Raw genomic sequence first — 17,220 nt, 5'->3', positions numbered from 1 at the left:
TGCGTGCACGGTGGCGGGTGCAATGTGTTGTGTTTTAAGGCAGTGAGGTAGTGAGAGAAAGAACTGCTGCAGCATCACTGCCCTCAGTTTATGCACAGTCCTCCAGGCGCTTGAACGCTGCCGGCTGCATCATAGTGCTAACGCCCCTTCCCAGGCACCCGATTTACTCCAAAGGGTTTAAAGGTAGCAAGGAGAAGCCCGAATTTCTCCTACAATTAAAAGGTACACAATATCTGGGAACTTGTGCAGTTTAGTTGCACGCAAGCTTTATCAAATTCTTGGAGTACAGAAGGCAAAGGTCATAGCTGTATTTCCTCATTTAGTGTTTGTATTAGATACTGCGCCAAGAAGATACTGGGATCCACCTATGAGGATGGTTGTTTTATGTTAACCTGATGATCCCGGTCCTCTGACTCACTACTTTCAAACTACTCAGGTCATGAATTAATAGTTTTAAACAGGCAGTAACAAAAGCCGTGTGACAACACAACCATCCTTCTGTGATCTGCCTCCTATTTCCATTCTGGTATACGAGCTCCCATGTGGTGCTTGTCCATCAGACTGTAAGCTGGGGCTGGATGTATCCTCGCAGGGCACAGCTCCCCTAAAGCCTGTACGCGTTTTATCACAGCTGGCAAAACGCAGTAGTACGAGCAACTCGCTGAAGAGCAGGGCACGTTACTACCAGTTCTGTGCAGGGCTGAAAAGGAGAAAGGAATACCTGCGTAGGGCCTAGGAGCTATAAACCCCAGGCTGCAGGGAAGCAGTCGCTGTTTTTCATGGCGTTTACCGTTAGAATTGGTTTCTGGTGTAACTGCAACCTTGAGAGAGACACGCAGGTGGCACAGAGTCCAGCAGTGGCACAGATCCACACTGAGCTGTGTTCAGTTCTTTTCCTTAAGGCAGCTGCCACCTGTTTATAAACAGCCGGGAGTCATTTATAAACTCATCAGTTTTGAGCTACTACCACTTTTAAAGAAAGTCCCACAAATCTAATTAGTTAGTTAATAACTGGTGAGATTACAGGAGGCCTGGCAGCATTGCCTCAAAGCAAGAGTAATCGCTTCATCGCAGTGACAGCGGGACATATTACAGCACTTTCCACCTATGATGTGCAGGTGGGGCTACAGCTGCCATGGATGGGAGCCCTATAGCAATTTAAATACATACACTTATTGTGATAAACATTTGGGGGGTTGTATTAGTTTGGTTTTTTAACCTGCTTCTGTTGTGTTTCTTTTCCACTGTAATCTGGAAGCGAAGCCCTCCAAGGTGCTCCCAGGCAGCTGTGCCAGCTCTTGTCCGTCACCACTGGAAGCTGTCTGTGTAGCTGAGCAGCAGCGGAGCCATTGCACAGCATTCGGGTCCCAAGTCATGCTTTTAGAACTAAAAACTCAGCCAGGGGCTCATGCCATCTTTGGGATTGCAGTAGGCTACTCGCATCACAGAACAATCCTAAAGCTGAAGCCGTGTGGAGCCTGCAGGCCAGAGCTGCAAAGCAGTGCTGTGTTGTCTCCATGACTCGGTGGGCACTGTAAGTGTGAGCAGGTCATTTGCTTTTGGACACATCTTCTTTGACAAGAACTTGCATTTAGAGGCCAAACCGTCCCCCAAAATGATTGGCAAGCTTGAAAAGTTGCAGCAAATTTCAGACTGTTAAATAGTGTAAAAAGGAGTTTGTAAGAGCAAGTCAATGTCATGAGTCCCAGCGAAGGCATAACTTCTAAGCAGGTTTCCGCTTGCAGTGTGCTCGAGCACTGCAGATGGTGCTGAAACACTGAGGGGATGGTTCTGATCTTAAGAGCTACGCAGAAATCAAGCAAGCTGCTGCAGGAAGGGGATATGAGATGGTGTTGCTTTACAATTAAGTTAGTTGAAGACAGCCTATTCGTCAGTTTAGTGTTTGGAAAGACTGGGGCAGGGGGAAAGGTTTCTCTTCACTAGGAAGAATTCATCTATTAAAGCAAACAAGGAGACTCCCCCACTGCCCAAGTGGGGGAAGTGCTCCAAGACTATCTTGTTTCTACTCCAGTTCCAAATCTCGGCCAAATTCTCCCATGGTAGAAAAGGGTGGGAAGAAAATAGCAACAGTTACACAGGGGTCAAGGCAACATAGATAGTGCTCTAATAAAGCTCACCATTCATCTGTAGTTTAGTAAGTTTTATTAATAAAAGACTAATGCATCACAATCTTGCCAAGATGTTTTGGTTGGTTTTGCTATTGCACCAAAGCTTTCTTTTTCCTGAAGTAAAGCTGCAGCAGTTCCAGGCTCCTGCAGGAGGCTGAGCTGCCCACCAGTGCACAATGAATGCACCAAGAGTTTGTTACCGAGTCAACTCTGCTCAGCTTGTCCATTTAAATGCATTTATCTACTCCCTGAACCAGCTCTGGCCTGCAGGAAGTTGGGATTGTTTCTTAAGAACAATAATAGGTAAGTCAAGTATAAGGCATTCAAGATGAGTAGATGGTATAAACCAGAACACCAGACCTCATCAGCCAAGAGAACAGTTGTAGCAGTTCCACAACATTAAAATGAATCCCTGGAATAATTTCAGAACAAGGAATGAAGTCATGCCCAATTGAAGGTTAAACCCCTAGTTTTCCTTGTGGCTTGTGAAAGATGGCTTGCAGCGGGGCAGCTGTCTCTACAGGAGAAGATACTTTAACAAGGCTCCCACCTCACAATGTGTTATCTAGTTATGCATTTTATTACAAGTAGAATCATTACACAACAAAGTAATGTATATTGGAAAAATACATTTTTACAATGACTCCAGACAAACATTGCAGATAAAATGCCATTGTTCTAAGACTGCCTGTTCTATTTCACAGAGGGTATTAGAAGGTTCAGTTATTTTTCAGAACTTGTACAAGCTTTGATTTTTCTAGTTTGCCGCAGTACCCAACTCTGCTGGTTACAGGATGAAGAGGACTTGCCTATTAACATTTGATCTACAAAAAAAAAAAAAAAAATCCAGCCTTGGCCTCCCATATTGTTACATGTTAGTTTATAAGCACTATGTGAGAAGTTGTACAAGCCATCAATCTCCAGCGCAGGAAGTCATTAAGGCATCTGTTAGCTTTCAGCCAGCAGCTTGCTATGTTCTCTTAGTACCTTCAACACCAACATTCTCACTCCACTTTGTGGTGTGAAACAGTGACTATACCTTTTTCAGATACACACATTAAAACTTAGGCCAGACCACATTTTGTGCTTGTGTAAGAGTGCTGGATGACTGCAGTCAAAAGGAATCCAGTCTCAAACAAAAAGCTGCAGTATGAGCCACCACAGACCTCCCATGCAGCCCCGCTGAAGCGCCTGAAGCCTGGTTTGACAGCATCGCTTCCCAGGGACAGCAGTTGGTTTTCCATACACCCTTTTGTTCAACGCTTGGCAGACGCAAGTCTCAAGTTAACAGATACCACTTAAAGGCAGCAGGGGCAGGGTTTTTGGTCACAACTGTAGTATGCTACAAAAAAGGAAGAGCAGTTGTTTATGGAGTTAGAAATGTGTTGACCACTACTACATTACCAAGTGCCTCCATTCACATTTGTACCCTGCAGTGGAGCATTGCCAGCAAAACTCCCCCAAAATCTCACAGGTCTGAGAGTTCAGACCAATACTGGGCAGAGCACATAAAGGACTAAGCCCCACCACTTGTTGGGGATGGGGGGAGTCAGCCTCTTTAGTTGAGGCACTAGGAAAGAACTAACTTGAACTAAACCCCAAGTTGTGAGCCTTTCTCCTTTAACTCTGGCAGAAAGCTATTTAGAGTTGGCTGGAAAGAAACTATCTCCAAGGCACTTTTAAATGATCAAATTTGCTGAATTTACTTGCTTTAAATTTAATGAACACTTCAGGCTGTATATTAGTTTATCAATAACTAACTTTCCTTGCAGACTTCAGTAAGGAAGCTGGTACAGTATTGGCTGTAAACAGCAAACTAGGAGCATTACATATGGTTTCCCAGTTATAATACTCTACTTTCTAAAAGATAACTAGCCAGCCTTAAATTTGCCATTTGGTTAAGCGGAATTTTCACAAGATCTACGTTGTTCATCATTTAAAAGGTTTATTCTGTCAGAGCCAAGCTCCCTGTTCCCTTGCCCCTTCCGTCAGAGGGGTCACCAAAACAGTGATGTTAAAATGCTTCAGCAATTTCATGTTGTGCAGTTTTCTGATCAAATTGAAGTCCATAGGCTGTGGCCTTGGAAGAACACTCCTCTACCAGTATCTCTCAGTATTCTCAGCACACACTTACCACTCCATAGCACTGTAGATCCAAACAAAGAAGGAAGTCAAGTTATCATGGGATACACTATAGTCATGACTTCTTTCACCAAACACACTTTCTCTCCATCATTGTTCTCTTTCACCACTAGACCTGCAACCAGTGATACTTTGAAACATCTAAACCATTGCTTTCCCAAGTACAGTGTTTTCCATCATCTATTTCAGTCAAAAAAACCTGTAGCTTGCAGTTAAATGCTTCAGACATGGTTATTTTCCACCTCATTCACCTAGAATATTATGCCAGAGATGCACCATTTGTAGTAGTAACTATGTTACAGAGACCAGTTGTGTTACCCAGGGCATTCTGTTGGAACCATGACAGCAGCAGACATTAAACAGTGAGGCAAATCTGTATTATCATCCATTATTCTTCTCTAGTGTTACAAGGGTGAGATTCCAGTTATAAAATATGCATATTGGAAGATCAAAGTGCAGATCAAGTGAGACTTGATGTGAAATTCATCGTGCAAATGTCAGCAATTACACCCTCTCCCATCCTTTTCTTGTACAAGTTAGAGAAAAACCTCAAGCAAGTCTCCCACAAAAGCAGCAGGCTGGTTTATCATCTCATTTAAGACTCTAAGACTGAGAAGTCACTATTCCAAGTGGGGCAATGGGTCCCCAACTTGCCCATATTGTACACTGGAGATAACAGTCATTAAAAAAAAAAAAAAGCATGCCAGTTCATGGAGTAGAGATGAGGAATGCTGAGTTGAGTCTAACCTGGGTTCATCTCTTGGGATGAAAACAGCCTTAACATGGCAGGTAGTTTTGCTCAAGTACACTTTTTTCTCTGACTGAAGCCTTTGCCCACCAAACCATAACCCTGCCTATCAGCAGTTTTTTCTGGTTTACCTACAATGTGATGTTGGATTTTTACAGATTCAGCACGTTTAAGAGAGGACAAACAGCCTAGATTAAGATACTGCAGCTTAATCCAAATGCCAGGCACCATACCGCCAGTTCAGAATCCTTCCTCCAAGGCCAGAGGCTTAATGCTAATAGGAAGCCTTCAAATACACTCCCACTCACCAGCAATCCTGCTGAAACTGGACCCAAATTTAATGTCTAGAGGTGCAGCACACTTTACACCAGTAGGGTTACTGACTCTCCTGCAGCAGTCAGCCAGGGTCTTTAAACCAAAGGAAAGTGCTGCTCTCCCTTATGGGATGCATAATGCACTTCAGCATTTATCGCTGTATTGCAAATTAGACTACTTAACCAGTTTTAGTGTTTCTCCATTTAGCATATGCTTAGGCCTTTCAGCACACTTATGTTCATTTATACAAGTTCTATGAATTGGAAGGACTAGAAACGTAAATATGAAAGTGCAACAAAGACTTTTGACAGCTCTAGCAGGTATAAGCAAGAGTATTTACTGGCTAAAACAATCTTGCACTTCTCTTGAACATGCTAAAGCTAATGAGACATTTACTGAGGAGGTATCAAGATGTGGATCTGCAATTCTGACTGCTTTGCATCAGATGTTGTAAAGCTTTCTGTTGTAAGGCCACAATTCTTGAGCTATGCTTAGAACTACCCCCATTTTTGAAGAGTTTCTTGAAGTGAACAGTGGTTACAACCGCTCAGTCTAGCTTCACAAGAAGTCTTCTCTAGAGAAAGGGAATATTTATCTTTAAGACAAAGCAAAGAAAGATACCTGGTTACCCTGAAACTTAATGCCATCTCTACTAAGCAGCCTGAAAGCCACAGGACTTAATAGAGTTGCTCAGTGCAAAGCACCATGTCAAGGACACACCTGTTTCATGTCGATTCAAACATCAGCTTAACAATTTTAGCTTCCATACCCCATTGCAACTAGAAGAGGGTCCAAATTCTTTTGTCACTTGGTTTCAACGATCCACTCGAATTCCTAGTGAAGTCTATCACAGCCCAATACATTTACAGTCATACAAAGTCATTTATACCAGAATATATCATAACAGGGTCCTTAGTTAGTTCAGTCTATTGCAGAAGACATGTATAGGCTTCCTCTTCCCTATCCAGAGGGCTTGTAAGCAGAGCTGCTGTCAGGAGCACTGACCGAGAATCCCTTTACTTCCACAGCATACTAGGAGACTCCTCCCAGAGTCAGGACATCAAAGCAGATATTGCAAACTCGGACTGGCTTGTTCAGATCAAATTTTATGATAGGAATCTCCTTTGTTGAGCACTTATGGCAGAGCAGGCGTCCACAGTGTCGGCTGTTGATAGAAGAGGGGTGGGAGAAAAGTCAGTTCACTCATAGTGAACACCAGGATTTTACTGTTTGGTATTCTCCATCAATGGTAGTATCACTGAAAAGGTTCAATAGCAATTGAAATGCTACATTTTTCTTGTATCTTCTGACATCTCATGCAATAACTGGATAGTAATGCCAAAAAAAACACATGCTGCTTCTATACTAGTCAGTCACCTAGTACTACTTTAATTGATGCATGTGCAGTTTCTCTGGAACACTGGGCAATCTTACCCATGCCAAGAGAAAAGTCTTAGCTTAACTTCCATCTAACCCAGCATGTTTTGTAGAAGTTCAGACTGGTTAAGGAAAGGCAACCCTTGTCTCCACAAGAGCAACTCACATCAGCACCTTCAGCCATTTCCACATTACAAACAGAGCTCCCAACCTAAGATGGCAGTGGCTGCCCAAAATCTGCCACCTATTTCAGAGCAAGTCAGTCCCACTACTGAAAGCAGGCATCTAAATCCTCTGTTTGACTACTGGAACTTTGACGTGATTTCTCATTTCCAACCAATCAGAATATTAAGTACACAAACTGCTGAAAATATAATTTTTAGTCAGACCACAAGTTACTGATCTAGAACAGCAAGGAATGTTTCAGCTGGCTTACTGGTTATACACCTATGTTAACATGGGGGTTTCCTAAACAACCAGAAGGAACAAGCCTAGCTACATTTGGAAGAGGAATCTGTTTCCTTGTAAGCACAGCAAGATGTGTTATATTACCAGTGATGCTTTCTTGTCGTGACTCCAAATTTGGCAGTGCACTCATAGCAGTTGGAGCCATCACACCAGGGCGGTTCTTTTGTCAGCATATCTGTTAGAGGCAAAAATGTAAAGGCAAAATGGGCTCAGACACCTCAAGTACACCGTTAACATTAAGAAGGCTTTTTCTAGCCTCCTTGATTTAACTACTCTTGCAGTAGCTGCAGTCTTGTTTGTAAAAAATGTGATGCTGATGAAAACTATACATTATCCACAACAACTGTACAGCACAAGTTAAAAAGCAGTATCTAGGTTTTAAGCTACAGTAGACTATGACACCAACCAGGAGTCTCCCTGTCTATCCTTCCAGAAGACATAAATATTCCAGAAGACATAAATATTTAAGTTTGACAGGTCTGCACTGTGCAACTTTTCAGTTGATCATGAGAAGAATTAGTATTTCTACCCTTTATTTAAAGTAGAGTATTCAGAAGTTCAGCCCCTCTGAAATTACTGTCAGCTAAGTCAGATGTCCAGAGTTCTTTCCTCCACCAAAGGATCTCATAAGCATAAGCTAAAACCGCTTTCCAACCTGCGCAAGTACTACTCACCTAGCAGTCTAAAGAGAAGCTGTTTTGTAGCAACTTGGTAATTGAAGATATTGACTCCTTGATTATTGTTAACTCCAAGACGAGCCCCAGCTCTCACTATTGCACGACACAAGTTAGCATTTCCCTTCATGTAAGCCAACAGGAGCACTGAAAAATAAAAGCCAGATACTTCCCTATTAACAGAGTGGCAGGTCTTGTGTTACACTCAGTCCAGAGTAGGATATTTAGTTCTTTTAAGTTGACATGTAAAGTTTGCATCTTTCTGTATTTAACATACTACTGCCAATTATTCCAGCTTTAGAAGTGCCTTGAGTGACTTTCAAGTTTAACAGCAGTTGAATCTCACCTACCTGTGTTTCCTTCAGCATCAGGTTTGTCTAGAGGGTATTCTGGCATACACTCCAAGAAGAGGTCACAGATGGCTGCTGCATTATCTTTGCCATATTGTCCCAAAATATGCATTGGTGACTGGCCTCTGGGGAAAAAAAAAAAAAAAAAATTGCCATCCCGATCAAAGTCTGCTTGCTACTACTGTTACCAATCCAACTTTTTTTTTTTTCTTCTTCTTCAAGTTAGGGTACTATTGTTTAAGTCTGAACCAAGGTAACTCAGCACTTCATACACAACTGCCTGATTTAACTTCCTTGTCTTGATATACATAAATTTCCACACAATTTAGACACAGCATGCTCTACACGCTTCAGTCTAAAATTAGTGTAGAAATACTATAATCCAAACAAATATTTGGGGTTTTTTATCTAGTCATACCAGCACATGTTCTAAAATACATTGTGGTTCTTTTAGCCTGTTAAGACTATACTATTTACCTAATATTAAAGGCTTCTGCATCTACATTGCACTCTGTGAGGAGGACCCGGATGTTGTTTAGACGGCCATGCATCACTGCCAGATGAAGAGCTGAAAAGCAGAAGAGAAGCTTCAAGAATCTGCAGTAGTTAATGTCAGCAATAATTACAGCCTGATAACATTAAGCATTCACCTTCCACTTCCCCCACCCTTCCCTCTCCAAAACTCCTTCCACCAGCTTTGACTTCTTGGACTTTTCTTCTCCTTTTCACCTTTGAAGAGTGAGCCCATTCAGTGGGCTCTCTACCACTAGGAGGTATTATTATTATCATTAAGAGACCCTACAAAGTGTTTATATTGACTTGTAAGTCTTTAGAAGTTTACCATTATTTCCATTTTCATCTACAGCTGAAAAGTCTACTCCATTCTCCAGAAGGACTGAACAAATTGTGGGCAAATCTTGCTGGGCTGCTAAGTGAAGAGCAGTCTGACGATGCTTAGTCAGTTCATTCACCTGGGCACCTGCAAGCAGCTGTCAAGATGCAAGAAGGGATATGTTCAAAGATGTTTTCAGGGCTATTAGCCAACAGTTTACTTCTGTGAATGAAGCACAGCAAAAACTCCAGTGTACAGAGATACTTCTAGGTCTCCAGCATATATAAAGTGCTATCATTGCTGAGCTGCTGCAACTTGTGTTCATGTTCAAATCTGCAGAAAGTGCAAGGTAATGTTCTTCCTTTAGAGCAAGCCACACTACCTAGTGATTGCTGCAAATCAAACATGCTCATACGAAGGCTACTGATACAGGTCAGCTAACAGTACAAGCTAAGGGAACTTTATGCAAATCTGAGTTCTCTTTCAGAAAAAGTGGTATCACCTTCAGCCAATGTCTCCAGCCTACAGGCAATATGTATTAAGGTAGAATGTGCCTTTTTAAGTAGAAGAGTGACGCTCCAGTACATACCAGATTACGCACAATGATCTCTGAGCCAGCTTGTACAGCCAGGTGGAGAGGTGTTAGTTTGGAGGCATCCTGGACCCGAGAGTTTACATTGGCCTGTACACTTATCAGGAAGAGCACACTCTCAATGTCCGAGTTCTGAACAGCTACATGTAGGAAATTCCGACCTTTATTATCAACCTGTTGCAGAAAGGACATGTGAAATGAAATCCATTATTTCTGCAGTTGTTAGGTAGTAGGACATATTTTCAACAAGAGAAACTTGCTCCCTCTACTTGAGGTGAACTGTAGCATCTTGTTCTTTTCACTGCTTGACATTAGAGACTTATTTGATAGATACGACTATCAAATAACTGAACTGAGAAATTATAAGCTGCAACTGCTCACTCTAGTCTGCTTCAGACTACTTTATAACCTTGTCATTTCTTGACCACACACTGGACAGTATTACGACAGACTAAAGGTTAACAGCTGTTGTAGTAAGTACTGAGCAGCAGTTAATGATAAACTCAGTTAAGCGAAACAAACTTGACTCAATCTGGCAGTTAACACCAGACAAGGAAGCAACATGCAATCCTGCCACACTGATGCAAAGTCTATTCATTTTTTGGCTTAACACCAAATGCATGTTGTTGTTCACCTTTCCATTCAAGCTGATGTTAAAGCATATTTAGAACCAGCTGTATTTCTAAGCATGTTTTAAATCTATTACAAGAGTTCACTAAGCACTCAAATACTTTACTAGTAATTAAACTTACATAGGGTAGAAAAAAATCCTGAACAGCTGCCTGAAGTGTCACACCAGAAGCCTGAAGATACAGTTGGAGGCTTTACAGTTCAGCAGTGCAGCATAGCATCTATTATTCAGTTATTTTAGGTCAGGGTTTCTATTTCAGGTAGCTTCAGGAAAGCCAGGCAATAGACTGTTTTTGCACTAGTCCAGCACAAGACAAGACTAGAGTTAGAACTGCCTCTTTATGTGCCTCTTCCTCACTTTAGCACTGACAAGATGAGATAAAGTTTGATGAGACACATGATGTTCTTACTCATACATAGCACATACACACCTACAGTTTCCTAATAAATCCTGCTACAGAAAACTGGCATCTGGCAAATGCCATTTTATGTAAAGCCACAAAAGGATAAAGCAGAATTTGCTTGTGGAAAACCTGTTACCACAGACTAGTGCAGAAAGACCACTGGCATGCTTTGAATACTCCCAGGTTACCTGTTCAGCAGCTCCCGGCTCCCTCTTCAAAATTGCTTCAGCTGCTTTGTTATTTTTATACGTCATAGCACAGGCAAAGGGAGTCATTCCTTGCCTGTCACGTACATTTAGCTTAATATCTGGATGTGAAATCATAAGCTGAATGATAACATTATGTTGGTTGCTAATGGCAACATGTATTGGAGTTCTTCCTTCTGCATCCTAGAAGGAAACCAGGAAGATTGTTATACATCCTAGAAGGAAACCGGGAAGATTCTGTTATACACAAATCCTTCCCTATCTCTGAAAAGTAGGGAAAGCTTATTAGTTTAGTTCTGGGACACCAAAACAGTTGCAGTGGGAGCTCAAATCCACGCTGTAAATGAAGCAAGTTGGTATTTGTTTCTCCAAATAGGTTGACCTCAATCCTGTGCTATATAGCCATTTAAGCAGCTCAGAGTAACATTTCCCGTTTAGTCAGACATTTTGAGGGCAGAGATGAACATTCAAGACATTCCAAGAGAATGCTTTCAAACTAATATTAGTTTGAAGTATTTAATGTTAATATTTTATAGTATTTAACAATTTGTAAAATTATATTTTTATCTGAAAGAACAATGGATAGACTACAGTATATACGCCTGAAGTATAGTTTCCATAGATTCAGCACTGCAGATACTTTCCTAACTTGACTCTCAGGCACTAGTGCTAAGTTTTCTGGAAGCTAAACACTTGGAACTTCCCTCACTGAAAGTATAACAGCATCAGGCATGTTTGTTATGCAAACAGTATATTAAAATCTAGCAAAATCAAAGGTGTTTAATCACTTGGCTGTATCAAGCAGCAGTTCACAGCCACAGCTGCTTTGTGACTATGTCTTCTGTCATTCATTTTCATGTCTTTTTCAACAGCAACAGGACCCAGAAGTGTTATGCATTCATTTCTTTTGTTGCTATTTGTCAAGCTGCTGTTTAAGGATTACTGTGTAATCAAAAATGAAGTGTAACTCAGTCACATCACCTCAGTTCACTCAGCAACAGAAGACACTTCCCAAACATACTAATAAAGTAGTATTCTTGCATTTTACACTATAGCTGATATAATGATTAATTACAGCAGATAAAGGCAGGAGCAGGGCTGTTAATTCACACTAGGGACAGAAAAGTTGAATTCCAATCATTGCATCAGAAAATTAACACTGCAAGAAGTTTTCTGTATCATTATTTTTCTTCAGTGTAGCTTCCTAAATTTGAATTAACCCATCATACAGACAGATAAGCACTAGATTTGGTAGCAAAGAATGGGGGGGGGAAGGAAAAAAAAAAAAAAAAAAAAAAAAGAACCGCAGCCAGTCATCACACTGGCTCAGCCATAAGAGATGGATGTTCTTTTTCTTATCTAGCAAAACACACAGCTAAGAGGGAAGTTTGTTCTCACTACATTAGAAGCCAAGAATCAACTTCAAAGAAACTGTGTACAATTTCTCTACATACCTGAGCATTGACATTGGCACCAAACTCCAAAAGGCACTGGATCACCTCTTCTAGTCCCCAGCAGGCTGCCAAGTGTAGGGGTGTCTGTCCATCATGAGCTTCCTCTTCTCCTTCTCCATTTGGGCCTGGCTTTCTGGGACTATTCACATCACAGCCACTAAAATAAACACAATACAGACAATTTATTATATTTAATCCAGACTTAAACTGTTCCAAACAAGGGTCAGAAGAGTTTGCAACAGCTGATCTAGCAACTGCTGACACATTCTACATAAGCACAAGCTCCTGATTTTAGTTTGACTCTTGTCACCAAGAGCATGATACTAATATAGGTAACAGAATGTGTCTTTAAGATTAGCAAGGCTTCCATAAGTTCCATCCACCCACCAAAAGTCTAATGAAGCACATACCTGTTACTGGCTCAAATTAGCATTCAGTTAATTTATGCCAGGAAAATATGTACATGCACATTAGGTTTGTATTTTAGAAGGGGGTCTGACCTGCGAATAAGAAAGCATGCTATTTGTTCACTGTTTTCATCAATAGCTCTATGAAGAAGAGTTTGTAAGCAGCCACTTGGTCCTGACCCCCAACAGGTTGAATCACAGCCATGCCTAACCTGGAAGGAGAAACACAACGAGGAAGTGAAGTTTGTTTTTGTTTTTTTTTTTTTTTGTTTGTTTGTTTTTTTTGTTTGTTTGTTTGTTGTTTTTTTTTTTTTTTTTTCATTTTTGTCTCCAGCAGGCTCCTACTACTTTATATAGTCTCTGACTAATGCTTCTGAAACATTATCCCTTAGAGATAGGGCACCTCAAATTCTATCCGTTTCTTCTGACGGTTGTTGAATTTCAGGAAGCTACTTTAATGTCTTCTGGACCAATATTTTATTGGTCTACTATGTAATACTTAATTAGTTAGTGTTTACTAACAATGCAGATATTCACTCATGTAACCTGAACAGACAGGTCTTAAGCCAATTTGGGTAACAGTTACCTCGCTTTCAGCAATGACAAGCACCTAAAGCAAGTCAGGCAGCATTGGCAGACATTCCCTTTGAAGGTCTGGCCTGTTTACTTGCTTTCCTATACATCCAGCTAAATAGAGGTAGCTTTTTCCAGGTATTGTATTCCTAATATTTGTATGCTCGAGTAAGTAGTTCTGTAGTAGAAAAAAAAAATGTAGCACTAAATTAGACTTGTTCCACTCCACTTTACAAAGTATTTACAGGGTTTATACATGAGCAGTTTCAGTGCTGACTCCATAGAATCTTATCAAATACCAGCACAAACTGTCAAGTACAATTACCAGATGCATTTCTCAGCTTATGAGCACAACTGTTAAGTAGTTGTCTCTAGCAGACAATAACTGGTTATCAGAGACAAAGCTTTCAAGGAACTTCCTTATAAAGGAGACATAAGGAGGTCCACTTATGTTTTCCAAGAAGTCTCATGCTGAATCACCTATGCCTGAATGTAAGTAGTCTTAAAAGTGAACATAAGCCTTTAAAGGCCTTCTTGATGGAACTTTAAGAGGCAACAAAAAACAGCACATACATACGGGCATTCAGTTCTATTCAGGAAGCCTATCATTACACAAGTCTGGTATGCTACAGACCAACATTTTTAGTAGATCCTTACACTTTCCAGAATCAGAAATCCATATAGCCAAATATCTTGCAGCCACTGTAGCAATAGAGTATGCTATGCAGACTATAGTGTTTAAGAGATTTCCCAAGAAAAAGGAATTTCTGGTGAAGAAAAGCCTCTAGAAGTTAGATAGTGGTATAGGACTACTCTGTTCTTTTCATGCGTTGAGTTTGGTTTTGCTGATGAGGAGCCCTTGGTTGCTAGCAAGATGCACAGAAGTAAGACTAAGTTAAGTCAACTGACAGTCTTACCAGAGTCGATGCGATATCTTCCAGGTTATTTTCTAAGGCAAGCCATAGAGGAGGATTTCCCTTCTCATCTGGTACAGACATATCTGCTCCTCTGGTACAAATAGCATCAACCACAAGAGGGAGCTGGTTTTTTATAGCTAGCTGTAAGGCAGTCTCTCCATCCTGTGTTCTGCAATAGGTACAGTTTGAAGTGTTACTACTGCATTATCAAGTAAACTACTGTAATGTGAGGCCTTATTGGCAAAGACAAGAATTATACCCTCATGTGTGTATTTTTGCTGTAGTAAGACCCTACCTTCACAGCCAAGCAAACACTCCACATTAAGTTTTTCATTACAGCTATGTAGTTTACCCTTCTCCCTGCACCCTTTAGTAGCAAGGGATTGATTTCTTTGAAAAGCATGTGTTCCTAGCAGCATTCTTAGCTCAGAGACACTGTCATTTCCTTAAGTGCAGCCATCATTTTAACAGTTCCTTCAGAGCAAGCCTACTACCACAGACACAAACAGCTTAGTCTGCTCTGTGGTAAAACTTCAAGTAACAGTCAAAAATACCAACTGCTAGAAAACTGAAGTTAGAACAGCAGTATTAGGCAGTTTGTACCCATGACATTCATTACTGTACAGATTGCAAATTTCAGAGACAGTCTGTCAGTCATGTAAGCAGATAAATGTTTTGTTCACTCTGATAATCAACTTCTCTGGGAGATACTCTATGGGAAACTTGTTGCTGGAGCTACATCTAATTAGTTTAGATAGAAGACAGGCAGCTCCAACAAGCTGGCAAACAGAGAAGACTAAGTTCAGTACCATGTCTCTAGGACTCGGGATTGTTGTTGGGACTGTTGTTACAGAGGATTCTGCTCTATCTAGAGTTAAGTGGCACCTCCCTTGACAGCTTCAAGAGGAGGTACTGACCAATGGAGCTATATATAGCTCCAAATTCACAAGTGTAATCCCTCAGCCATAACAAGCACCAAATGCTTAACTACACACAGATCATGATTTTAAACCAACTTCAGGCCATTATATGAAGGCAGTCATCGCTGCCCACTCCTAAATACATATCCAGTTGAGTGTTGTATGAGTTAAGATCTTACCTGACATTTATATCTGCCTGATGTTCCAGCAAAAAGAGCGCACTCTTACTGTCCTGCCTCTGTATTGCCATATGAAGTAGAGTCTGTCCATCTGACATTGTGTCATTGATTGATGCCCCAGATCCAAGCAGCTGAGCTGCTATTGTGTGCATGCCTAAAGAGTTAAAGCTCATTAGTATTTTGCCTTCAGTTCTAAGAGACACACTGAAGATTAAAAGCTTGAAGAGTTATTAGTTTTCAGTAATTACAGTAAGAGATGCACTGAAGGCTAGAGCCTCTTAAAGTTTACATACGTGAGCTAAGCCAACTCATTACTCTACCCAGCTTTCATATTCATTTACAGACTTATTGAATATTGGTTACTGAGTCCTTTTGGTCTTGCTTAAGGATGCAAGATATGGTCTGGTATACAACACAGTATTCCCATTAGTTCTGCCAACCTAAATGTAATAAGAGTCCTCCTTAACCATACCTAGCCTAATCCTTCATATCACTTCAGATTTTTGTCCAAACTTATTAATGTTGGTATTATGTTCATAAGCTATTCCCTCAAATATTACTGTATTAGATGCTTAGCTTAGTTCCTCCTCCTTTATCTCAGACGACAGATAAGGGCAATGGTAGAGAAAAAGCTATATTTTGGTTTCCTTTCATTGGAAAGGAAAGTGAAAAGCCTGGACAGTAAAGATTTGTTGCTCTAGATGTCATCCATGTGTAACATAACTAAGCATTCTACCTCATCTCTGAAGTCCAAAGTATGAGTAGTCATCCCCCATACAGCTGCTGTTTCCAGCTCAGTAGGACCATATGTAAATTGAGTCCATAGCGACTACACCACCTCCTTCTTTTGACGATGTCCTGATCCTGTTGACATGTCAGGTAGCTCCAAACAAAAATACTAGTTCTCCCCAAACCATTCCACTGCACATTACAGACAAGAAAGCATCTTCTGAATCAGAATTTCAAGTTCCATTCCCCTTAATAGCTACTTAAAGCAGCTAACCTTCCCTTTGTAAAGTTTGTTACTGTCTTAACCAGCATCTAGAACAGAGTTAGCCACAAATATGGTGATCTGATATGAAAACTACCAGTGAGTTCTCAGTGGAACAATTCCACAGAACTGCCAGTAGAGTTGTGGGCAAGAGGCTCCAGACTACTTGCTAGTGAACAAGAGAAGCTGTAGGACTAGAAGTCTATCAGCAAGTCAGATGTGATCATTCAGTTTTAGAAGCTGAAGAATCATCTAAAGCTCTCCTTGACAGCTTCTCACTAGTAGTACAAGCCAGGACATGAACACACACCTGCCATTTTGTTTTAAAAAAAAATAAAAATATTCTTACCCACATCATAGCTTCCATATCTTTGTAAATTCTCATCTTGTTTTAAAGGCACATACCTGTCCAAAGAGCCAATCCAAGCACAGTCTGGTCTCTTGAATCCTTTAGACTAAAGTCAGGAATAATCTGCAAGTTGTTGGTAGCATGAAGAGCATTAGCTAGGACAAAAAAAGCATAAGGAATTAGAGTATTCTTGTACTTGACATGCAGTTGCACATTTAAAGCCACAGGAGTAGCAATGTTACATTTTGAAGTAGTTCCTTTGGCTATCAGTTTGAAAGATCTGAACAAGATACCTTCAGTTTCCCAGATGTGACACTGCTTAGGATTCAGGTAGTATTGCCACTACTGCCTAATCTTAATACTGACACTAAAACACATTCAACTTTCTAGCTAAGAGGCTCAACCTACCCCCTTTCTACCTCCATTTCCTAACACAGTCATGTATACAAAGTTCTGAGAATGAAGACTGGAGGCTGTACTGCAAGATGGTGGCAGCATCGCTCCTCCTCACCTCCCTGGGATGGAGAATATTCTCCCCAATTCACCTACTCCCTCTAAATGCG

At 40.8% G+C, this 17,220-nt stretch overlaps 1 protein-coding gene across 1 annotated transcript in view; it reads right to left on the bottom strand.

Annotated features, from left to right (window-relative positions):
* Positions 1-933: 933 nt before the first annotated feature.
* ANKFY1 (ankyrin repeat and FYVE domain containing 1) overlaps positions 934-17,220 on the bottom strand; it is a 35,496-nt gene continuing 19,209 nt past the window's right edge. The window contains exons 13-25 of the mRNA XM_082492998.1: positions 16,714-16,812; positions 15,318-15,471; positions 14,219-14,387; positions 12,822-12,940; positions 12,322-12,478; positions 10,850-11,050; positions 9,625-9,801; positions 9,045-9,192; positions 8,681-8,771; positions 8,204-8,328; positions 7,854-8,000; positions 7,264-7,354; positions 934-6,499 (exon numbers count right to left, since the gene is read on the bottom strand). Coding sequence (XP_082349124.1) covers positions 6,367-6,499; positions 7,264-7,354; positions 7,854-8,000; positions 8,204-8,328; positions 8,681-8,771; positions 9,045-9,192; positions 9,625-9,801; positions 10,850-11,050; positions 12,322-12,478; positions 12,822-12,940; positions 14,219-14,387; positions 15,318-15,471; positions 16,714-16,812 — 1,811 coding nt within the window. The 3' untranslated portion in view covers positions 934-6,366. The remainder of the gene's footprint in view (positions 6,500-7,263; positions 7,355-7,853; positions 8,001-8,203; positions 8,329-8,680; positions 8,772-9,044; positions 9,193-9,624; positions 9,802-10,849; positions 11,051-12,321; positions 12,479-12,821; positions 12,941-14,218; positions 14,388-15,317; positions 15,472-16,713; positions 16,813-17,220) is intronic.

Source organism: Vanellus vanellus, assembly GCF_965231255.1.
Source record: "Vanellus vanellus genome assembly, chromosome: 19".
In the NCBI taxonomy this organism is placed as follows: Eukaryota; Metazoa; Chordata; class Aves; order Charadriiformes; family Charadriidae; genus Vanellus; species Vanellus vanellus.
This window is presented reverse-complemented; position numbering and strand designations above follow the sequence as displayed.